The sequence below is a fragment of the Leptosomus discolor genome, chromosome Z (assembly GCF_034619465.1).
Source record: "Leptosomus discolor isolate bLepDis1 chromosome Z, bLepDis1.hap2, whole genome shotgun sequence".
NCBI classification, from domain to species: domain Eukaryota; kingdom Metazoa; phylum Chordata; class Aves; order Leptosomiformes; family Leptosomidae; genus Leptosomus; species Leptosomus discolor.
The window spans coordinates 17767368-17792589 of NC_141419.1; the positions used below are offsets into that span (position 1 = coordinate 17767368).

Genomic DNA, 25222 nt, shown 5'->3' on the forward strand with positions numbered 1-25222 from the left:
AACCTGTCCCCAGTGTTGATTTATCTCTGTCAAATGCAGGATAATAGAAAATGTTTTCTTGTTTTGGGGTTTTTTTACTAGCTGCTGTTAAGTTTTTAGTTATGGCTGCTAGGGATGTAATGACTGCCTGCCAAATCTAGTGAAGGAAGCTGTGGGAAGCTAAGCGTTTCTCCTTCCTACGTGCTGAAGTGCAAAACACACTGCAAGACCCACAAGGTCTCTCCATTCCAGCTGGTTGGGTGTAGCTGCTACTGTTCCTTTTACAGGTTTTGCCAGTAGGAAGGCTGAGTGAGTGTCCAGAGGTGCACATACACAGGGAACACTAACACAGCTGGCTGCACAGACTACCATAGGCAGAGCAGGGCCTTTTTCCTGCAACTGCCCAAACCAATCACATAAACATAAGTACAGCTGTACAAGTCCTGTTCATCATCTCAGTAGCAGATGAGTTTTCTGTTACTGTCTGTTACCACCTGCTTGTTAATGTTTGTGTGCTTATGTGTTTAGTTTATCACTTTCTTTGTTATTTTTTCTTTTGCACTAAATAGTCCTTAAGCAGATAATGAACCAGATGTTCTCACATTCCCTGTACCCTTACCATGGATTACTGCTTGAAAGACCTTTTTTTGCCCTTGCTTATACAAAAAAAAATTACCAGAATTCATTAAGCCGTTGTGGTTGTTCAGTTAGACTCAAGTCTAGATGTGGTACAAAGAATTGAAAAAAAGCTTTATGTTTCTTTGTTCCATTATCCACTAAAAGTAGGTTTTGTGTAATGAAGCAGAAATTTATCTGTACAAACATTCACCTCTAGCTTGTTATAAAATTCTAGGTCTTCATTGGCAGAAGAAAAGAGAACAGAAAAAAATTCTGCACCAGGTCAAATGAAAGAGTAAGTCTTGGTGATAGAAATACTTACAGTCAAAAATTTTTCTGATGTTGAGAAAAAACCATGTTTCTGTGGTAATACTAAGAGTGTAGGTCTTTTTTTTTTTTAATGCTTTAATATCACAGCCCTTATTTATAACACATTGTAATTTGGGAGGGGAGGTTGGTTAAAGAGCATTTTGCTTGCAAAATTATGGTTTTGGATTTGTCCATTTTACAACAGAATGACAAGCAGATTCCTGAATTTATGTATTGACTAACTTGCTGGTGAGTTGCATTGCTGGGTGATTAGTTAAATTGTTGAATGTCTGGCATACAGAGCAGCAATTCAAAACACTAACAAAAGTAGTATTTTTGCTTGGTCTCTTAAAATTGTAGACACGAAGACAAAAGTAGTCCTGATCATGAAGATGACGATGAGGAGGAGGAAGAAGAGAATGGGGAGGACAGTCAGGACGGTCCACTTCTAGTTCCTCGTGTGAAAGTAGCAGAAGATGGTTCAATTATTTTGGACGAAGAAAGGTAACAAATTCTGGCTCACAGACAATATATACTATGTTGCTGCTTAGTTTGTGAATAGGAAGCAATTACTTTGGAAGGGGCAAACCTGAGTGTATTGAGAGCTGAGCTATCCTAACTCAGGAAACAGTGCAAACATGTGGCAGAATATGAACAGCAGTTATTTGCATCTCAGTAGTGGCAAACCTTCTCTATGAGAAATGTATTTGGAAAAGAAGGTAGAGAGTAAGATGTTGTATTTTATTACAGTGAACGAATACTGAGTATTTGTGAAACTTCCATATGTCTTCTATTTAGTTAACTTGTTTCTCACAGTTAGATGTGTCTGCTGTTACTCAGTGGCCAGTGTGATTTGATCCAGCTTTGCACCTTGCGTGTTGCTGCTTTATTTAGCAGCCGGTGTTTTCAGTAACTTTGCTTAGGATATGGCTTTTTAAAGGTTTATCAAATTATTAAAGATGATCAAATTATTGAGTTCCCCAAATGTATTATTAGCATGAAATTTAGGCCAATGTGTAATGATAGAGCAGTCCTGGTAAAAGAATTTGAAAGTATTCTAAAGGAATACGGAGAGGCTTTGGTCATTTTGCAAAATAATTTTCTTGAATGTTAAGAAGACAATTTTTTTATTTTTAAAAGAAGATATTTAATTATGTCTGTGTGTACTATATGCTATAAAAAGAGAAAAGCAAATAATCTTACACAGGTTGAGTAGGCTAATGATTTATTGCTGCATTCTCCCATTAAATTACATGCTAATGTAATTATTAAACCCGATTACACAGTACAAACTCTGTCTTGTGGCAGGAAAAATCTGAATAGCTGGCTTATAGACGTCTACTATGTGTCTTGTTAGCAGTATTTTCAGGTAAGTTTCTTGTTGTATTTACTTTTCCAGTTTAACTGTAGAGGTGCTAAGAACGAAAGGTCCATGTGTTGTAGAAGAAAATGATCCCATCTTTGAGCGTGGCTCTACGACTACATATTCCAGCTTCAGGAAAAGTTTTTACACAAAACCATGGTCAAATAAAGGCAAGTATATTTTTGGTTTCAAGTTTTGAGTCTGCAGAAAAATCTTACTTTTCCGTCTATTCTTTGTACTCAACAATTTTTATTTCTAGTGGAGGAAATGGATCTGTATATGTGTAACGTAGTCTCAATCCTCCAACTCTTATAAAAGCAGAGCTTGGATGTTTACTGTGAAAATTGGATGTTTAAAAAATCTAGTGCCTTATGGTATGCAGGCTGCCTGTGATTTCTTTGTGGTGGATGTTTAGATGCTGTGGAAATGATCGTCTGCCTTATCAAAAGCATAATTTTGGATTCTGGTGTCCAGATATTTGAGCTCTATATGAAAGAGTTAGCACTTCTGAACAGCTGTTTTACTTGATTCTTCCAGCGTGGGCAGGAATAAATAATATAATCCGTCTCTATGTGGTTTCAGTGCACAATAGACAGCTGTGTTTTTGAGTGGGTGCATTGGGTTTTTTATGCCTGCTGTGTATTGATTATTATCTCTAGACTGACAACACTGTGCAAGACTTTTTACAATTCGAAATATTTTTTATATTTTTTTGCAACCATGGAAGGAGAAATTAATTTCAGAATTCACTGTGCTGCTTTTGCAATGCACTCTTTCCCTCTTAATAAATAATAATGGAGATGGTATTTTTACACATACTTTTTTCTGATTTCTGTTTGTGGTTGTATTCAGTTAAAAAAGTGAACGTTGACAATTTGGAGTTGGTTAGCTTTGATTTACTAGCTTTACAAAACGTATTTCAAATTCTGCAGTTTTATGATAGTTCTTTCTGTTAATAGTTCATTCAGCAAATGTTATTAGAGGTACTTAGGTAAAATAGCACACGTCCTTTGTTGAACTTGCAGCCACAGTAGGTAACCTCTAGAGTTAGCGATCTCGTTGCGTTAAATTGGAAAGGTGTTTTTATTTTAGATGGCAAGAAGGATGGTTAACTAAATACTTAAGTGTGTGTGGTTTGTTTTTTTTCTTTTTTTCCCCTCCAGAAACAGACATGTTCTTTTTAGCTATCAGTATGGTAGGAACAGACTTTTCCTTGATTGGACGGCTGTTTCCTCATAGAGCCAGAGCAGAAATTAAGGTAAAAATTAAAGCACTCGATAAAGCAATTAACCATCTATTTTTACTTATCTGCCTCTCATTTGCTATTCCTATGCTTCCTCTATTAGTACTGGTAATTTTGATGCTAATTGTCTTTGTAGCAGTGGGTTTTTTTAGTACCTGTTTCCGAGAGGTAGTAAGTATCTGAAACATTAATATGCTGGGTTGAATTCCAATCAACATATCTAGTACATCTAGCGTACCTAGACAAAGTTTGTCTCTATTTTATTTTAGTTGAAGGATGCTGCTAAGCCTAAGCGCATGTTTGGTGAAGGTCTTCTGTGTTCCCTCTTTTGTGATACCCAATTGGGGAAACCTTTGATATTTCAAACCCTACTTAGATTGTCCTTACTTAGAAGTACGGACAAAGATGTTGAAAATAATAAAAAAATATGACTAATGATATCTATTGGTAACAGATTTTATATTTAAAAATTGATTACAAACTTGTGTTCAGTGAGCGTGCTTGTAACTTTCAGCAACTTTAGTTGGTAGAAAATTTTGTGACATTGAAGAAGGCTTATCTTGATCTGCCATTTCATACAACATATTGTTGCATTTCTTGCTTACTGAAAAAGGCAAATGTACCTTTACTTTTAGAACAAGTTCAAACGTGAGGAAAAAGCTAATGGATGGAGGATAGACAAAGCTTTCAGTAAGTAAAATAGATGTACAAGTAAACTGCTTTGAGAATCCTTAAAGGCTTTGTGTGTTACTTGAATGAGCTATGTAAGTCCTAGAGCAGCATGTTATTACATTATGTGATACTGTGGTACAATTCATGTATTTGTCACTTCCTAAATTTTCGAAGCTAAGTACTGTTACCTTTTTACTACTTTTTTTTTTTTTTTAAACCAAGCTACTATAATCCATATATGTGTCCACTCTTGTCCTTACTGAAGTGATACAGGTAGTATTTTCAAAAAGAATTCTCTGTTTAAATTTATATAACCTTGCTTTTTAGTGTCACAACATGTACCACTGATTATTTTACAGTGAATTTTTGGAGAAATTGTCAACTTTGAAATATTTTCTATTTCTTTGCTTTAATTTGATAGAAGAGAAGCGGCCCTTTGATTTTGAATTCTTTGCCCAGCTGCTTGAGAAGGTCTTAGCAGATGAGGAAAAGAGGAAGCAAAAGACTATTAAAAGCCAGAAGCCAAAAGAAAAGAAGCCATCAAGGCCTCGGAAGAAGCCAAAAGGTACTTCAAAAGAAAGCATTACAGAGCAGTGGTCAGTAATATGTTGCTAGCGGAGGAAAAATCACACAGGGAATCTTTTCCTTCCCTGTTCCAGACAGGGCAAGAGGATCCTGGCTGCATAGCATAACTTTTTCAGGTGTAGTTTACGGATGTGCGGGATGGTAATGATTGGTAGTAGCCAGTTTCCTGAAGTGCGTTTTCTCTGGGTGGGACTGTGAGACCACAGACACTAGTGCTCTTCCACAGTCTGAAGCACTAATATTCTAAACAGGGTATTCTGATTTAACAGTTGATAACTGTCTTTGTGAGTTGCTAACGAATTCACTTTTAGAATCCTTGGGCTAAAACCATATTTTTGGCAAGCTCTTCTGTGACTTTTAATTTTATTTTTTCTTACATTCAAACCCATCTTCTTCTAAGCGTTCTGTTTCTTCTTTAATTATAGTTTGACTCCCTAAATCTGAAGGGTGTGATTCTTTTCAGGGACTCTTGTAGAAGTTGTTTTAGTTTTCTGGTCTGTTCAAGATAAAGGCTAAAGGTCATGTTTAATTAGTATTGATCACCTTATAGTGTCTTATTACCTCAGTACCTGTGAAACGACCTTTCATAGATGTGCTTAAATTAAAAACAGTTATGCTGAATTTCATAAATTTCATAAATTTCCTCATAAGTCTGTGGCGTTAGTGACTTATTTGTTCCACATTTTCTTGTAAGTGGTATTGTGGAACAAACAAGAGAACAAAGTTTTTAAAGGTGGTGCTAGCTAAAAAGCAACATTACTGTTTAATTCTTAAAATTGACATAGCTGCTGCTTTTCTACAGCCGTAATTTCAGATTTGATTAAGTAAAATGTTCCACCTATTAGGACTTAGAGCCGGATACAGAAATTCTGTTTGTAGACTTCAATGGTAGATTAAAAGTACTTGACGTGTAAAGCAATGTGAGTATGCTTTTCTACTTCTGTTGCATTCTGGATTTCTTAATCACAGGGGATAAGAATAATAAAAAAGACAGGGAAAGGTTCTTGATGTTCTGCATAAATATAAGATTTAGACAAAATGTCCTGAAAAGAGGAGGGAGAAGAATTTTAGAAATTTGTTAAACCCAGGAAAGAACTTGTGAATTATTAGCTGGATAATAATTCAGCTTTCTTAGGTAAATAAGAATGATTAACTACATTTATTGATCAAAATTACTTTTTCGTGGCATACTTTCTGCAACAGTCATCACCTCTTTCTTCAGGTATATGATAATTCTTTTCAGGAATAGCAATGCCTATTTTTCCTGGATCCAGACGTGACTGTGTAACCTGATAACAAGTATAGGAACAAGAACATGTACTAAATTGGCTTTAATCCCTGTATTGGCTTTAACCTGGTGAAGTGTTGTCACATATACAGAATGTGTGTCGTGTTTAGTGTTGAAGTTAATCTATGTTGAAGCTTTTCTGCTAAGTAGTGACTGAATTCTCATGGTCCTAATCATATGTGTGGCAGTGTATTGGCAGTGATCTATCAATTCCTAAGATGTTACTAGTGGAAATACCTTTGCAGTTTATGGCTCCTAATAATCCAACAGCTGGTTAACTAGGAACCATATTGTCTCAATAGCAAAAGCTGCCAGCACAAGAGCTACTAATGATCAAGATGATCTTCAGGAAGCCAGAATTTCTGACGCAGAAACAGAAGCAGATGCTGTGACAGCTGAGAAAGAAAATGAGGAATCTTTGGGCATTTCTGAACAGGAAGAAGAACAGGTTGCAATAGAGCCAATGTTAGCAAAAAAGAAGAGAAAGAGGAAAAGGAAAGATGAGCTTGAACAGGAAGTGGGAAATCTTCCAGAAGAAATGGCTGACCCTTCAAAAATTGCTGAAGAAGGGAAATCCTGTAAGAAAAGTAAGAGGCAAAAATGCTCACTTTCAAATGTTCAAATACAAATTTTATAAAAAGGCATTGCAAACTTAAAAATGAGAACTTGGGTTTTGATTTATGTCACTGACCTGCATTGGGAGATTGTGGAACGATACCTTTCAAAATCAGCTTTTGTACTAAATCTAAATATTTTATTTTAGTTGAGAACAGTTCTCTTAAATCTTACGCATTTTCTACTGGGGTTTTTTGTCTTAAATTAGCTCTTGCTTCACTGTAGCTAGGATCTGAGAACTGGAATTCTAAGATGTTGCCTAGAAGTCCAAATTGATTTAATTCTTATTCAGTAACAGAAAAAAAAGTGGTATGTGATGCAAACAATGATGATCATACTACCTGTGGAGAAGAACTGGATGGTGTTATTGAAGGAAAACAAGATGAGACTGCTGTTACAGAGGAAGAGAGATCAGAGTCCTGTTTACCAGTGGATGACATAATGGAGAGAGAAAGTGATGTAAATTTATGCAGGTAATGTTTACAATGGGAAGCTTAGGCAAAATAAAAAAATAGTTTGAAGTTTTAATATTGCTTTTATTTATTCATGCTTACCATCATGTTACCTGGCACAGAATGGGTAGGTTTTTGGTTTCTGAGGACCGTTAGAATTAATTTACACTCTCAATATATTCTCTGCCCTGATGGGGGCTGCCCTTGCAAAATTAATTTACATTAATACTAAAATCCCATCCAAAACTGCTTTCACTTTTGTTTTTTTAGAGTGTTCCTGAAGACTATCAGCTTATCCTAACTCCTAATATATCTCTCAAAGCACTGTTTCGTAATGTGGTTGTGTTGCTATATGCGTGGAATTTATATCTGGTTTTAATAAGATGGTTCTTGTGGGAAAGGAATGTTGCTTGGACTTTATTTGTGCAGAACCTGGGTAGTAGGTGAGCTTTTGGTTTCAGTTTTGGGCATTGTTTTACTAGAAATAAAGTGAATGTTTGTTTTATTAAACTTGTTATATAAGAAAGTGGTAAACGTAAAAAGTCATTATGAAGCTGTTAGTGCTACTTCAGAGTTTCACATGTTAATTGCTGTGTTTAGTTGTATTGTAATTACCTGTTATTTCATACAGATTCCCCGAAACTTTTATGTGCTTTAGTACCTCATTGGAAGCATGCAAAGGAACAGTATTTGTCTTTGGACTCCACGTAGATGGTTACAGAACATCAGGGAAAAAAAAAAGTTTCTGCATACAGTGTTTGTAGTAGTAAAGTCCGTTTTAAAAAATGACCTAGTCTGGAATATTCAGATGGGATTTTAACATCATTTTGTACTAGCATTGCAAAGTACAAAAGTTGGTTTACAGTTCATATCGTGCAAACATCACTAAAACTTTTCAGACTGTGAAACGCATGTAGATATTTAATAACAAAGTTGCATAGGTTTTCTGTGCAACTTTATCTATAAACAATAATAGCCTTTTTATTGAAATACCCTAATATAGTGGGTTTATATGCTTTTATTGATTTCAGCTTTGAAGATAGCAATGATGTTATGCTAGAAACAGAATGTGCTAAACTGAGAACCCTAGATATTAGAAATGATGCATCAGAGGAAAGCCAGATTTCAGAGTTACTGGTTTCAAATACTGGAAGCAAAGAAAGACAATCTGAAGAAACTAGAGAGACAAAGGTATTTTTTTTTTGTAGTTTTCTTATTTAAGATATTCCTCTTTACCATGAAAACTGCTTTTGTAACTCAAATTTTTTGTGTTGCTACGTTGTTTTTACCATTAGGTGGAAAAAAGGCAACAAACCTGAGAATGTCACTAAAATGTAAATACTGTCAATGTGGGTGTCTTTAATGGGTTGTCTATTATACTTAATTTATTCAGAGAGTTTACTGTGCATGCCTGGCTTATCTTATAGACAATTTAAACAGCAGAACAGTTTAATTACTCAAAAATGAAGCAGTACAATATCAACAGTAAAACCTTGGAGCAAGATTTTGCTGCCATATGCTTACTAGCGCAATTTTGGAAACTGGTTTAAGCAGAATGAGCATTGGGTTGTTTGTAATGCCTCAGAATCGAAACCTTTGCAAACTCACAGAATCACAGAAGGTTAGGGGTTGGAAGGGACCTCGAAAGATCTTCTAGTCCAACCCCTCTGCCAGAGCAGGACCACCTAGAGTAGATCACACACGAACGCGTCCAGGTGGGTTTTGAATGTCTCCAGAGAAGGAGACTCCACAACCTCTCTGGGCAGCCTGTTCCAGGGCTCTGCCACCCTCACGGGGAAAAAGCTTTTCCTTATGTTAATGTGGAACCTCCTATGCTCCAGCTTGCACCCATTGCCCCTTGTCCTGTCATTGGCCATCACCGAGAAGAGCCCGGCTCCGTCCTCCTGACACTCCCCCTTTATGTATTTATAAACATTCATGAGGTCTTGTCCACTGGTACTGGCTGCCAAGAAGTGTTTCAGGAAAGATGTAAGACACTGGGCCACAATTGAATAATCTTTCTTTGGCTGTGTTCTAATCATGTCCAGCAGTTTGGAAACCTCCTGAGATTGCATCTGGCTTCTTTTGAAGCCCTTGATGCACCTCTTACTCATGAGTTTGTCTAGCTGCTTTTTTGCATCCATCTGTAACTTTTGTGATGAGTTGCATACTGCAGCTGAGGGTTCATTCCTTTTAATTACTCACTTGATAAAAAAGTGTTTTCTTTGGGTTGTTTTAAGCCTTATGCCTGGTAGTTTAAGATGCACTGGACTTCCATTATTATGTTCTGTTCATTTTTGTGATTTTCCTGTTCATCTTCTCTAAGCTATTCTTGTTTATAATGCCACTTTTTCCTCTCTCCAATAATAATTGTTTTCAAGCAGAAGAGTCCTAGTCTTACATTTATCCTCATGTAGAAAAAGTTCAATTCCTGTGATCATCCTTCTGTCTTTGCATCATTGTAATTTTTGGATCTTAATATCATACTGTTTAAAGACTTGTGCAGAGAGGGAATTAATTACTTTCTCTTGTGCTTTCTCAGATGGAGAATGATCTTATGGCTAAAGTTTGTGGTGATTAGGAAATTCTATGTGTTAGTGTTTCCCTAATGTGGCGGGCAAATTATTTGTCCTTTGGCCTTTATTTTAGATTCTGTTACCTAAAATAATATCTTAATCTCAATGGCAAATCAGCTACTTAGGATCTTCACAAATACTAAATGCCTGTAGTTGGAAATGTTGTAAGAACTCAATCTCCTAATATTAGTTGGAATAATATTTTTCAAAATCAATGAACTTAACAGGGCAATGTGCTGTATACACCAGCCTATTATAGTGGTGTCAGTAGTATGGGTAACTAAGCTCTCTGGCTGATTAACTATGGCTGTTTGACATGAGAAAAAGGCATAATAATCTCTAAAACTGATAATTTCAAAAGACATAATTCTCTTGCTCTGCTGTGGTTAATTTACTTTAAAAGTATATACTGGCCTAAAAATAGAAATACCCAACCAACTAGTGATGTGAAACATGATTCTGTTAATTTTATTAAAGAGGTAAATAAAGTAATAATGTTTTTATGCGGTAGGCTTTTACCTTAATTCACTAAATAGATTCCATAAAATCTTTGCTGTAATTGTGATTAGTTTGCTGTGTTGTCAATTTTTTTTTTTCATTTTCAGAATGATGGTCAGAGCTCTCTAGGAAAGTGATTTAAATATTAGTCCTGGAACATAATGATAGCTGCTACTGCCTAAGGAGTTTTTTATCAGCTTCATCCAATTAAAAGGCAAAGAAATGGGCAGACGGGAACCTCATGAAGTTCAATAAGTGCAGAGTCCTGCATCTGGGGAGGCACAACCCCAGGCACCAACAGATGCTCCAGGCCACTCGGCTGGAAAGCAGCTGTGCAGAAAAGGACCTGGGTGTCCTGGTAGACACCAAGCTGAACTTGAGCCAGTGAGGTGCCCTTGCTGCAAAGAAAGCTGCTGGTATCCTGGGCTGCCTTAGGAGAAGCACTGCCAGGAGGTGGAGGGAGGTGATCATTTCCTCTGGTCAGCACTGATGAGGCCACAGCTGGAGTGCTATGACCAGTTTTGGGCTCCCTGGTATAAGAGACATGGACCTACTGGAGACAGCCTGTCAGAGGGCCATAAAGGTGGTAAAGGGACAGAAGCATCTCTCCTGTGATGAAGGGCTGAAAGAGCAGGAACAGTTCAGCCTGGAGAAAGAGAAGGTTCAGGGGCATCTCTTCAATATCTATATAAAAACCTGAAGGGAAGGTGCAAAGATAGATGGAGCCAGACTCTTTCCATTGCTGCCCAGTGATGGGACAAGAGGCAATGGGCACAAAATGAAGCACAGGAGGTTCCTTCTGAGCACCAGGAGATATTACTTCACTGTGAGGGTGACTGAGCACTGGCAGAGGTTACCCAGACAGACTATGGAGTGTCCATCCTTGGCAATATTCAAAAGCCGTCTGGACATGGTATTGGGCAACTAGCTGTAGGTGGTCCTGCCTGAGCAGAGGACACTTCCCACCATTCTGTGAATCATGTTTATGCTTTTCTTTACACTACAGCAAAGAGTTCTTCTACATTTATCATTTCTTTTCTATGACATTATGGGTTTTTTTTGTAACTCAGAACAAAGACACACATGGCTTGCATAGACCAGATGAAAAGCAGACTGCATCGGAAGGTGATTCTCAGTGTGAAATCACGTAAGTAGAATTATTTTACCTTACAGTGGTACTTGAACTAAACCTGCATTTACTTAATTTTGATACAATTCTGATTGATCGTAGCAGGTTGAACTTGATTGTAGATCATGATAACTTTTTTTCTGTATTCAGTGAAGTTTTCTGATCACTGAGGAGCAATGCTTTGACTAAGATTTAAAATGTTACATGGGAGCAGGTTGCTTAGAAAAAAGCTAGCCCCTCTACAGTCAGTAAGAATGATAGATTTCTCTGAAGAAGTTCTGCTGGTTTGTGGGCAAACTTCGGTTGTGAAAGTTGAAATTTTATTTTTTTTTAATAAAAGGACTTCACTATATTCTTTGAAATTCACAGTTGTCCATCAGAACTTATTAGCTGTATGCATCATGTGTATGGTGTACTCATACCTTCCTAATTGGAAGCTCTTTGGAACTTGGTGCAAGAGTCTAAGTTGAGAAACACCTCTCTAGAAGATACTTCAGCTGGTCTCTGTCTGTCAGCTGGGCTGGCCACTAAGGAATGACAGACGCTCTCTACTAACCCCTCTCCCCTCCCAAAAGGGAAGAGGAAAGAGAACAAGAGAGAGAGACTTTACGGTTTGGAAAAGAAAACTAAAACAGCTTTAATGGAACAGTAACAATAAAAGAAAAGATAGTAATAAGAATAAGGAAATAATGAAATATATACAATATGTACAGATAGATACAAAACCAATACCGAACCCAACTCCCCCCACCCTGATGACAATACGTCACCACCACACTGCACGGCTGGCACTGGGGCAGTCCCAGGCTGGACTAGGCAGCAGACAGGGACGGGCTGCAGGAGCTGGACTCAGGCACTGGATTCGGGGATGCACGGATCAGGATTGACGACAGAAGAACAGAGTCCTCCTCGGACGTCGGCCATGGAAGAAGAGAGGAAGAGAGAAGAGACCGAGACCTTCGTGATCTCTCAGTTTTATACTGAATGTGACGTCTATGGGATGGAATACTCTGTTGGTCAGGTTTGGGTCACCTGTCTGGTTCGCTCCTTCCTGTAGGTGCGACCCTTTTCACTCCCGGCACCCCAACACGCAGTACAAGATTAGCAGCGACCTTGGTCGCCATAAGAACAAGTATAAGCAAAGGCCTCTCTGCACACCATTCCTTGGTACCAACTATAAACACCAGGCCTTATCACTGCTAGGAGCAGTCACTGTCTGGAAAAACAGGCTGCTGTTTCAGAAAATGCCATTAGTTAGAGGAGACTTAACTGAAAAGTTGAAGCAGTAAAACAGAATTAGTTCTGATTTAGCCCAAACCAGGACATTCCACCCCTTATTCCATACCATTTATGTCATACTCATTACTAGCTTATAATTTGTCTTTTTACATGAAAGTTCATTAGGTTTATTTAGTTCATGATTATGGGTTTCCATTCTTCCATAGCAGTCTCTCAGGGCAGGAAAGATGTCATGAAGTTCGTTGTGGTTCATGCCCACAGTCTGCAAGTCCATCTCGAAGAAGTTGTTGGACGTCACTCGATGAGGCTAGCTCCGGTTATCCCGAAAGACACTTATTGAACGCTGTTAGTATTATGTAGCAATTAACACTGTATAGTTTAGAATTAAGTGTTCTCACCCAGAGTTAAATTCCCTTGAGGTACACATTGGACTTCACCATCCTTCATCATTACCCACCAAGTATGACCAGGTCCTTGAGCGAAAGCAACCCCACGAATGGGTTTGCCTTTGCCCGAAGCAGGAAATACCCACACAGTTTTTCCCAACAAATTCCTTTCACACACCACAGGGACTTTATCCCCTTCAACTGTATGTAAAAGGTCAGATTGGGCAGGACCGGCTCAATTGATAGATCCTCTGGTGTTAACTAACCAGGTGGCTTGTGCTAAATGCTTGTCCCAGTTTTTGAAAGTTCCACCACCCATTGCTTTCAGAGTAGCTTTTAATAGTCCGTTGTACCATTCAATTTTCCCAGAGGCTGGAGCATGGTAGGGAATATGGTATACCCACTCAATACCATGTTCCTTAGCCCAGTTGTCTATAAGACTGTTTTTGAAATGAGTCCCATTATCCGACTCAGTTCTTTCTGGAGTACCATGTTGCCACAAAATTTGCTTTTCAAGGCCCAGGATGGTATTCCGGGCAGTGGCATGAGGTACTGGATATGTTTCCAGCCATCCGGTGGTCATTTCCACCATTGTAAGCACGTAACACTTACCCTGGCGGGTTTGAGGCAATGTGATATAATCAATCTGCCAGGCCTCTCCATACTTATATTTTAACCATCGTCCCCTATACCACAAAGGTTTTAACTGTTCAGCCTGCTTGATTGCGGTGCATGTTTCACAGTCGTGGATAATCTGCACAATAGCGTCCGTAGTTAAATCCACCCCTCGGTCACGAGCACACTTGTATGTTGCATCTCTTTCCTGATGTCCTGAAGTATCATGGGCCCACCGAGCTAGAAACTGTTCACCTTTATGTTCCCAGTCTAGGTCTGTTTGGAACACTTTCGCAGCCTGATCCGTTTGCTAATTGTTTCGATGTTCCTCAGTGGCCCGACTTTTAGGTACGTGAGCATCTACATGACATACCTTGACAACTAGTTTCTCCATCCGGGCAGCAATGTCTTGCCACAGTGCAGCAGCCTAAATTGGTTTACCGCTGCGCTGCCAGTTATTCTGCTTCCACTGTTTCAGCCAACCCCACAAGGCATTAGCTACCATCCATGAGTCAGTGTAAAGATAGAGTACTGGCCACTTTTCCCGCTCAGCAATGTCCAAGGCCAACTAGATGGCTTTTACCTCAGCAAACTGACTCGATTCACCTTGTCCCTCAGCCGCTTCTGCGACTCGTCCTGTGGGACTCCACACAGCAGCTTTCCACTTCCGACGATTCCCTACAAGGCGGCAGGATCCATCATTGAACGGAGCATATTGCTTTTCATTATCTGGCAACTGATTATATGGTGGGGCTTCTACAGCACGTGTTACCCCTTCTTCTGGTGTCATTATAAAGTCTTTACCTTCCGGCCAATCAGTAATGACTTCTAAGATACCTGGACAATTGGGGTTTCCTATCCGGACCCGCTGTGTGATTAATGCAACCCACTTACTCCAGGTAGCATCAGTGGCATGATGAGTAGAAGGAACCTCACCCTTGAACATCCAGCCTAATACTGGCAACTGTGGTGCCAGGAGGAGCTGTACTTCAGTACCAATCACTTCCGAAGCAGCTCTGACTCCTTCATATGCTGCCAGTATTTCTTTTTCAGTTGGGGTATAGTTGGCCTCAGAGCCTTTATATCCTCGGCTCCAAAATCTTAGGGGTCGACCTCGAGTCTCCCCTGGTGCTCTCTGCCACAAGCTCCAGGTTGGACCATTATCCCCGGCTGCAGTATAGAGCACATTTTTAATGTCCTGTCCTGTTCAGACTGGCCCAAAAGATACTGCATGTACAATCTCACGTTTGATTTGTTCAAAGGCTTGTTGCTGTTCAGGGCCCCAGTTGAAACTGTTTTTCTTTCGAGTCACTTCATAGAGAGGTTTCACAATTTGACTGTAACCAGGAATATGCATTCGCCAGAAACCTACAACACCTAAGAAGGCTTGTGTTTCCTTTTTGTTAGTTGGTGGGGACATAGCAGAGATTTTATTAACCACATCCATTGGGATCTGGTGGCGCCCATCTTGCCACTTGATTCCCAGAAACTGGATCTCTCGTGCAGGTCCTTTGACCTTGCTCCTTTTTATGGCAAAACCGGCGTCTAAGAGAATTTCAGTGATCATCTTACCTTTCTTGAAGACTTCTTCTGCTGAATTACCCCATATAATGATGTCATCAATGTATTGCAGGTGTTCTGGCGCTCCACCCTTCTCCAGTGCAGAATGGATCAGTCCATAGCAAATGGTAGGGCTGTGTTTCCATCCCTGGGGCAGTGGAGTCCAGGTATACTGGATACCCCTCCAGGTGAAAGCAAACTGTGGCCTGCATTCTGGTGCTATAGGAATAGAAAAGAACGCATTAGCAATGTCAGTTGTAGCATACCACTTAGCTGCCTTTGACTCCAGTTCATACTGAAGTTCTAATATGTCTGGCACAGCAGCACTAAGCGGTGGCGTAACTTCATTCAGGCCACAATAGTCCACTGTTAATCTCCATTCTCCATTAGACTTCTGCACTGGCCATACAGGGCTGTTAAAGGGTGAATGAGCCTTGTAAACCACCTTTTTACGCTCAAGTTCACGAATGAGCTTAGAAATGGGAATCAGTGAGTCTTGGCTGGTACGATATTGTCGTCGATGTGCTGTTTTGGTAGCAGTCGGCACCTGTTGATCTTCAACCTTCATCTGTCCCACAGCAGTGAACTCCTCTGAAAGTTTAGGCAATGAATCTAATAGTTCTTTAGCCTCTATAGGTGCTATACCAAAAACCCAGCGATGACCTTTTGGGTCTTTATAGTACCCTCTCTTTAAAAAGTCTATGCCTAGGATGCATGGAGCATCAGGACCAGTCACTATAGGGTGCTTCTCCCATTTGTCCCCAGTTAGTCTCACTTCAGCCTGCCAACAGTTGGTTGTTGAGATCCTCCTGTCACTCCAGCAATAGTAACAGCTTGTGTTCCTTTACAATTCAAGGGCACTAGGGTGCATTGTGCGCCAGTACCTACAAGGGCTTTATACTTGTGTGGTTCTAACGTGTCAGGCCATCGAATCCACGCAGTCCAATAAATTCGGTTGTCCCTCTCCTCCACCTGGCTGGAGGCAGGGCTCCTCTAATTTTTAGCACAATACTCATCAAGAAATAGGTATGTATTCACTGGAGCAATTGCTGTGGTAGAAGAACTTTCTCTTTTGTTTGTTCTACCTTGTAGCCTACATACTTGATCCCGCAAGGCAAAAGTAGGTTTACCATCCCACTTACTCATGTCCTCTCCATGCTCATGCAGGAAAGACCACATGGAACCTCGGGACATGTACTGTTCCCTTCAGGCTGGCCTTGTAGAATAGCGTCTTCTCCTAATGGCTTCAACATGAGTCCATTTAGGGGAAGAATAGGATTTATCCTCTTTCTTAGACAGTTTCTCATACATTTTTTCAATTTTCTTAGATATTTCATCAGCAATTTCCTTAGCTACAGCTGAGACACAGGCCTTCATGGGATCAGTGAGACTGTCCTCATACTGTCGCACTTTGTTAGCCACCTCATTCACAGTTGGTGTCTCGGCGTCTCCTCCCCAGACCATTGTTGACAATGTGTGGGAATACATTGATGGTGCACTCTGTACAAACTTCCTCGATATGGGTTGCTGACATGGCATTTCATCGGGATCTATAATTGCTTGCCAGTCACTATAGATCACCTCTCGCACAGCTCATTCCCTCAGGTACTTAATACCTTTTTCCATAGTGTTCCATTTGCTTGGGCGGCATTCAGTATCTTCCTTAAAGGAATACCTGTACTTTACAGCTGCTAAGAGTTGTTTCCAGAGGCTGACATTGCTTTTCTTTCTTGCAAGTGCCTTGTCAATGCCTCCATTCTTAGCCAGGGATCCCAATTGCCTAGCTTCTTTACCATCCAGTTCTATGGTTTCGGCCCCATTATCCCAGCATCAGAGCAACCAGCTGGTAATAGACTCTCCTTCATGATGACTAAAGTCCTTTCTTACATTACTCAGCTCTTTCCTAGAGAAGGGTGTACTCTCCTCTCTCTCTGACTCCCCCTCTGATGCTTTTGTTTTAGAAGGACCCTCGTCTGAATCTTCATCATCTGTAACTGAGTGATCTGTCTTTTTAAGGTGTTTTTTCCCAGTCACAGGGGCCTGACTCTGACTCCTCTACTTGTGCTGGTGGGGCTTTAGAAGGACCCTCTCCTGGATCTTCCTCATCCCTCACTGGGTGATCTGATTTCTTTGTCTGTTTTCTTCTGGACACAGGGGCAACTTTTGCTGCTAGAGATTGAGTGGGAGCCTTAGTACTTATCGGTGCAGCTGCGGTGCTTGCCTGCGTTGGAGTAGTGCCAGTGCTCACTGTTGGAGTTTGAGCAGCGGCAGCGCTTGCTGTGGGAGCTGGAGCAGCGGCAGCACTTGCTGTGGGAGCAGCAGCAGCGCTCAGCGGGGGGGCCTGCTGGGTCTGAGTGGCTGTGGTGCATGTTACCCTAACTCGCTGTTTCCTTCGTGGGGTCTGAGTAGCTGCAGTGACTGTAGCTGAACAAGACCTATACCACCTCCTGAAACACATTCAGGAGAATTAATAATAAAAGGATGATATATAAAATCAAGATATTCGGATGGTGATGCTCACATCCGGGAGCCCCATAATCTGATAGATTCCACTTGTTATAGAAGGGAGCAGTATAGTTTCCCCAGCTGTGACTGAAAGTGTAACTAATAACAGAATCCACTATGTAACGCAAGATGTACCCGGGTAAATTTGCTAACCAATTTATCCTGGCACAAACAAGTGATAAGCACCATAGTGTAGTGGTAAATTTCGCCCAGCGCCTATAAGGGATAATCCACAAGATAAGGCTAACAACAAGTAAACAATAATTCAATGCATACAGCAGATGAGGCGATATCACAGCACTTAATTTCAAACAAAACATTAGAAGAGAATCCTGTGGTATTAAACTTAAGAGCCTTATCATCTTGTGAGCTGTTTGTTTTAATTTCCAACCGTTCAAGAATCTCGGAAAAAAATTCCGCTCTTTTAAAAACAAGCGGGAGTTTGTGCTATTCAGGTAATTTATCGGAGCTCTGGTCATTGCCCCACGTTGGGCACCAATTAAATCTGTTACAGTTTGAGGCTGGGCCGGCCACTAAGGAATGGCAGACGCTCTCTACTAACCCCTCTCCCCTCCCAAAAGGGAAAAGGAAAGAGAACAAGAGAGAGAGACTTTACGGTTTGGAAAAGAAAACTAAAACAGCTTTAATGAAACAGTAACAATAAAAGAAAAGATAGTAATAAGAATAAGGAAATAATGAAATATATACAATATGTACAAATAGATACAAAACCAATACTGAACCCAACTCCCCCCACCCTGATGACAATACGTCACCACCACACCGCAGGGCTGGCACTGGGGCAGTCCCAGGCTGGACTCGGCAGCAGACAGGGACGGGCTGCAGGAGCTGGACTCAGGCACTGGATTCGGGGATGCACGGATCAGGATCGACGACAGAAGAACAGAGTCCTCCTCGGACGTCGGCCATGGAAGAAGAGAGGAAGAGAGAAGAGACCGAGACCCTCGTGATCTCTCAGTTTTATACTGAATATGACGTCTATGGGATGGAATACTCTGTTGGTCAGGTTTGGGTCACCTGTCTGGTTCACTCCTCCCTGTAGGTGCGACCCTTTTCACTCCCGGCACCCCAACACAGAGCACAAGACTCAGCAATGACCTTGGTCGCCATAAGAACAAGTATAAGCAAGGGCCTCTCTGCATCCCATTCCTTGGTACCAACTATAAACACCAGGCCTTATCACTGCTAGGAGCAGTCACTGTCTGGAAAAACAGGCTGCTGTTTCAGAAAATGCCTTTAGTTAGAGGAGACTTAACTGAAAAGTTGAAGCAGTAAAACAGAATTAGTTCTGATTTAGCCCAAACCAGGACATTTTCTTACCTGCACTCCTTTATGGAGTTAATCTTTGTGACTATTTCTTACACTTATTGCTGTGACTGACCAGTGGTGTTTAAAGAAGTCTGTGCCTAAAGTTTCCATTTTTTATGTGATCACCAGCTTCCTATTCCATGGCCGAGTTTTTAAAAGGTGTTTTAAGGATGGACTACTACTTACTGTTACATTGTTTTTAATGTTTATGCCTTTGCCTTATTGAAAGACAGCTCACTCTTAGGATGAAGACTGTCAAAGCTTTATTTGTCTTGTCCTAGGAAGAATATAAAAAAAGCTAGTAGTTCCCAATCTGAAGATTATTGATAAGCTGTAGGGCTCTGTCAAACAGTGTGTGAATCCCAGGACGCGCTATTGCAATTATTGAGAACACAGAGATTGATGTATGTATATCCCATTCTTCAATAATATATGGATGTTGGCAGTAGGACAAGGTGTTGAAAACACTCACAGTTCATAGTTATGTGAGCAAGATAGCTTTGAAAGGGAATGGAAGGACATGAGAGGCAGATGCAAAATTTTGTATATAAAGCAAATGTACTCTACTTTGTATCAGATTTTTATTGTTTCTGTTGAAATCAGTAGGCTTGTTCACAATGACATCAATTTTGAATCCTTAGGAGAAGAGGTATTCCTATTTATTTAACAGCAAGAAACACTTCCTTCAAATATTTTTAAGTAGATTCCACTGAAAGGCAGCAGAGTTGTTAAAGTTTATTTGATACTCATTGCATTAAGTAGTAGCATATCTTCTAATACTAGAAAGATGTAATATGATTTTTCAGTTTATCGTCTTGCTGCATTACCCATGCAGTCTGTGATGCCCTTGAAGTACGTCTTGGACTTTAAGTTTCTCTTTGGTAATAATATATACCACCTCTTTTTGTATCTTCAGGAACACTGAAAAGCCAGCAGACAGAGGGTGCTTACAAAGACCTAAACCAAATTTAGGGAGATCATCTGGAAGGAGAGTAGCAGCAACTCAAGAGAAAATGGAGGTCGACACTTCCTATCCAAACCTTGTGAATGCGGATGAAAAGGTCAGAAGGAGGAATGTTCCTTAATATGCTATGCTTTTGATGCTATGTCTGTTTTGATCAATGCTGATATTGTGGACCAGCTACAGACTAATAAGTAGTGTTCTGGGAACTGTTTCTGAGGTATCGGCACATTTGTCCAAGATTAATATTCCTTGCGTCAATTTTAGTGCCCTGAGGAAAACAGTAGAAGAATCAGAAGTGAAGCCACAGAAGTAGAGAACATGGATTTGGATACTAAATCTGAGTAAGTATTGAGATAATTTTCCCAATCTTCTGGAATTAACTAGCCATAATAGTTAATTTATTCTATATAATTCTCTTATAAAAAGACAACAGTAATTGTGACGTTTTAATATAAATCTTAAATTTGACATTGGCATTTTCTTGGATGATATCAAGTGGTACTATGGTAGAAGGTATGTGCTTTTCTGGGAAGCTGAGGAACACATTACTTTATGAAGTACTGACTGTGCATGGAATTTGGGAGAGGGAAGAGGGGGAAGTGATAATTATGGCTCTGCCTTCCTCTCACCCTCAGTTGCCAGCTAATGGCTCTGCTTCTGATGCTTGCAGAGGCAGCTATGCTATGCAGTCTAGCTAGGTTCCTCCCCTGTGTGATAACTTCATATCTTTTTAATGGGTAGGTAAATTGACTTCCCACACTCTGTAAGACTGAAAAAAAGGTTGGTTCTCATCTGAAGAAACTTGCATAAGTTTGTACGAATCCTTCTGAAAACAACGTAATTCCAGTACAGAACGCTGTGCAAGTCATTGAATATTACGTGGGCTTGAATATTATGGAGTAAATGTCACTGTTGTTGATCTTTTGTGCAGAGAACCTGAAAAAACTGTAATTGCAAAGGCAATAGTTAGAGGATGTCGACAAAGATTTAAGCCTAATGTTACAAGAGCATCTGGAAGGAAAGAAGAGCCTGAAAAAGATACAGGAGATGATAAAATGTCCCATCCTCAGCCTAAGGGGGAAACCAAAAAGGTATTTAATAGAGTCAGGTAACTGGAGATAATGTGTTAGATAAAAAGCTGTTGGATGCAACAGCAATGTTGTGTTTTTCTTTTTTTCTTTTCTTTTTTTCACCTGAGTATGACCAGGAATCAGCCACTTAACCTGCAGTGACGGCGTGATGTTGCTTAGAGGCCTCAGCTAAGCTGGGAGCTTGTCACACAAACAGTAGATACCAACAATCTTTCATGTCCTGCAGTGAATACAGCTTCAGTTGTTTGATCTAGATTTTACTGCACCTTTCTGACTGTGGGAAGTCTACCCTGTAACTGTGTCTGTCATAAGCAATCCATTTTATATCCTGTGGACAGTTGTGGACAGTTACCTGGTGTGTTAGGTAATGCTGTACTTCATCAATGTACGAGAGTTAATGTCTTGGCATTCTATTTCTATTCAGAATACTGACCAAGGTAATGGGTCTGATGCTGCCAGTGAAGAAGCTGCAAAAACGGATGATAAAGTCCTGGAGACAATGTCTCAGTAAGTATGTGAAAAATGAGAGGACATGCTGGTCTCCAGCAACTTGCCATCTCTCTCACTTCTGGTATTACATAGTGTGGTAATTACAGACATTTCTGAAGAAACTTCTGCAGTGAGACAAATTGAGGGAAGAATAGGAATCTTTTTTTAATGCATGAAACAAATGGATTAAACATTTTGGTTTTTAAAGCAGTGCTTTTAAATGAGATGTCGGTCATGATAAATGCAAAAAACCCTGAAAAATTAGTCCCTTAAAAACTAAAACAAGTCTTCTCCACTAGCTTTAATACTGAAATGCATCAGTTTCAGTGGTTGAGTATTTTAACAGTAGGAGTAATTGTTGCTTCTTAAAGTGTAGTTAAGTGTTAGGTGTCTGGTATTAGGAGAAAAAATCCCAACATGTGGGCAATTTGATGCCAAAAAATGCCAAAAAAACCCACAAAAAAAGCAAAACAACCAACCAACCAAAAAAGGTAACACCACCCACCACCTGTCCCCCCCCAAAAAAAACCCACAACAAACCAACAGCAGCAACTAAAAAAACCCCAAACTTTTGTCTTTAAAAAGGGATAGTTGAAGAGGATGAAGGGAGGTAGATTGGGTTTGATAATCTGCCAGAAAAATATGTCAGCAGTTATTTCTTTCATTAACGTGCTATGTGACAGAGTAAAGCAGGGTAAAAAGGCATAGAAGCATCTGACAGTTGTAATAAAGTGCATCTGATATTTTTACATTAGTAAGATTATGAAGTTACTTATGTATTTCCTGAATGTCTGAGATTTTTAATTCTTCATTAAATTGGGTCCATCTGCCTCTAGACCAGATAGGAATACAAGAGCCATTATGGGTCAGAAAAAGGTCTGTCTAGTGTGGTGTCCTGTCTCCAGTGGGAAAAGAAAAAGAACAGGGCAAACGTATGTTTAAACTTGTCAGATACTTTTTCAGTCTCTAGCAGATACACTTCTAACTGTATTGTTTCGTGAAGTTAGTAAAGCACAGCTCCGTTTTAGACAAGAGTATGTTAATAACTGTTTAAAAAAAGAAAAGAAGAGGAAAAAATACCACTTCTCTAGGACTCCTTCCACCTTCAGATCTGGTATATACTTAAAGATCTTACGTGTTTTTCCAGGTCTAAAGAAACAGCTGGTTTACAAGAAGACAGCAAACAGAGTGTGCTGAAACCAACACCTCTAAAGAGAGGCAGAGTGCAGAGACCAAAACCAAATCTAGGAAAAACTGTCGTCAGGCAAAAAGACCTAATAGATGAAAAAGACCTTGAAAAGGAGAAAACTGAACGTGGTGAAGTAGAAAAAGGTGTGATACACCATAAAGATGAAAACAGTGATCCATGCCTCAAAAATGTAAGTTTCTTGAGCAGTTGCTTAGGCACTCTGTTTTACTGGGTTCTAAGTAGTAGTAACAAAGATCTAGGTACATACCACATAATTTGTAAGCATAGCCTTTGAATGCTTTGTTTATTCTTTCAGAATAAACTGAATTGTCATAAAATTTCCTCGTGCTTGCACAGGTTCTGTTTTCCATGGATAGATGGATTGTATCTCACTTTGTTGTGTTATTTGTGATACCAGATCTGAAAAGACAAGTGGAGAGAAAAGAGATCTCTTGCAAAAGAGACCACTTAAATGATAGAAAGTATATAGAAAAATAAAGAATTTTTACTTTTAAAGTACCTACTGGCATTAGTTGAACACACAGGAAGTAAGAGGTACCTTTTTGAGTGTGTTTTGTAAGAGATTCTAAAACAAACCTTTTCTTTTCCCCCTGCTCTTCTAAAAGAGAGATCGAGCAAATTTTTCATCTTAATAGAGTGAAACTTCTATTCGTTTTAGGATGTGACAGTGAATGAAGACACTCAGCCATGCAATATGATGTTAGAAGGGGATGTTTCTACAGATTCTGAGTTGAACTTGATATGTACAAGGCAGTGCTCCCAAGAAAAGTCCTCAGAAGAAAGCTCTGAAAGTGAAAAGGGGTTGTCAGATGTCTTGGAACAGGTTTCGGATTTCAATACACGGTAAAGTTGTTTTTTTAAATGGAGAGAAGGGATAGTTCAAATCCATCAATATCTCTAGGTATTCCACACTTCTACATTCAACTCCAGCATAAAAACCAAGTTTTATATCTATAATGAAATATTTAATCAAGACAATACTAGACTTAAACAAACAAAACCCAAGAGCTCAAAAGCATTAAATTCATGTGCTGTTGGATATTAATTTGACCTTTAGACTGTGAGCCCAGTTTTCAAATAAATATGTTTTTCTGATGCTCAGTTCCTGTGGTTTTCTTCTGCATGTTGGTCTTAACACTGCATCCCTATTTGCTTATGTAAATCCTTGAGTATAGGATTTGGCTTCCTATTAAAGTGTCCTTTAAAAAAAACAAGCAAACAAGAAAACCGCAACTGTTCTGTAAATCTGCTGGGTAGTTTTAAACATGATTAGACAAAGGCATTTGTAAAATGTTTATATTCCTCTCAGTGTGACTGGAAGTTGCAGTTGTTCTGAAATGCCTTTTTTTTTTTTTTTAACTTGTGTTTGCTCACCTGTGTATGAGATGTACAGGGTTTTGGTGATGTACTATGTGGTTTTATTGGACCTTTTTACACAATGTCAGTAACTTTGTTATTGCTCTAAGAAAGCTAAGGATTTTTGTACTTGGCTACTGTATTGAAGAGAGCTACATACAAGTATGTCATGCATGACTTGGAGAACCACTCTTTTCCCATGCCTTCAATTTGTTCTTTTGTTTGTTTTTGTAGGGAATCTAGTCCTCAGAAGGAAGAGGAGAAAACTATTGTATCATCAGCTCGACTACTGAGGAGTCGATTCCAGAGACCAAAGCCAAATTTAAGAATGGCAGCTAGTATAAAGGAAGTGCTGGATGGAAATAATAGAGGTGTATCACAGAAAGATACCAACAAGGAAGAAAGTTTGACACAGTGTGACAGTGAATGTAGCATCCCTCCTGATAGAGATGTAAGGCGCTTTTTTTTCCCTTTGGTTATATTTGGGCTTTAGAGTTTGTGAAATGAAATACTAATCATTTAAAAATTACAAAATTAATCCTTTTTGAAACAGTTTTTCCAAAGGCTGAAATCTCTGCCTGAAAACTCCTGTACTTTCCACTTGGTTGTATGTGAGGAGGAAAAGATTGCATCCATTCTGTATCTCTTGTTATGAGTCCAGATGTCTTTCTGACCTGAGGTGGCCTCGTGGAGTTGGCAGGGAAGAAAGAAAATTATTAATAGAAGATAGTAAAGAAGAAATCTAGATTTCAAGCTATTTTGTTCAAAAGAAACAAATGTGTGTTTATCCTGGAAAGACTAGGAAATTATTAGTCAGTAGTTACAGAGGAGTTTTTGCAGGAAACACTTCAGGAGGTGATGAGTACCAAACTTCATGGACATCATAATTCTCCTTTTGACTTAGTATCATAACTTTTTCTGGTTCTTGTGTTTTATGTTTTTCAGAAAGGAGGAAAATATGAAGGTCTGCAACCTTTGGAACCCTTAGGAAAAGAGAAGTCATTCAGCTTTCAGGAGGTTTCTGAGAGGCCAGGTTCCAAGACCCCAGAGACGTTTTCAAGATCAGAGGGTGGTGAACTTAGGTTTTGTCTGCCTGAAATTAAACAAGATGACACCTCAATTACTAATGCAGGGTAAGGGCTTAGCTACTT

General features: G+C 39.5%; 1 protein-coding gene across 1 annotated transcript in view; it reads left to right on the plus strand.

Moving 5' to 3' along the window:
- Positions 1–25222, plus strand: part of BDP1 (BDP1 general transcription factor IIIB subunit) — a 61549-nt gene that overhangs the window by 6223 nt on the left and 30104 nt on the right. The window contains exons 4-22 of the mRNA XM_086479479.1: positions 833–892; positions 1267–1410; positions 2306–2439; positions 3433–3527; positions 4148–4202; positions 4606–4749; positions 5503–5505; positions 6360–6644; positions 6965–7145; positions 8156–8315; positions 11269–11345; positions 19878–20022; positions 20190–20266; positions 20857–21016; positions 21441–21523; positions 22653–22884; positions 23374–23558; positions 24306–24522; positions 25017–25204. Of these exons, the coding sequence (XP_086335605.1) occupies positions 833–892; positions 1267–1410; positions 2306–2439; positions 3433–3527; positions 4148–4202; positions 4606–4749; positions 5503–5505; positions 6360–6644; positions 6965–7145; positions 8156–8315; positions 11269–11345; positions 19878–20022; positions 20190–20266; positions 20857–21016; positions 21441–21523; positions 22653–22884; positions 23374–23558; positions 24306–24522; positions 25017–25204 (2625 nt within the window). The remainder of the gene's footprint in view (positions 1–832; positions 893–1266; positions 1411–2305; positions 2440–3432; positions 3528–4147; positions 4203–4605; positions 4750–5502; positions 5506–6359; positions 6645–6964; positions 7146–8155; positions 8316–11268; positions 11346–19877; positions 20023–20189; positions 20267–20856; positions 21017–21440; positions 21524–22652; positions 22885–23373; positions 23559–24305; positions 24523–25016; positions 25205–25222) is intronic.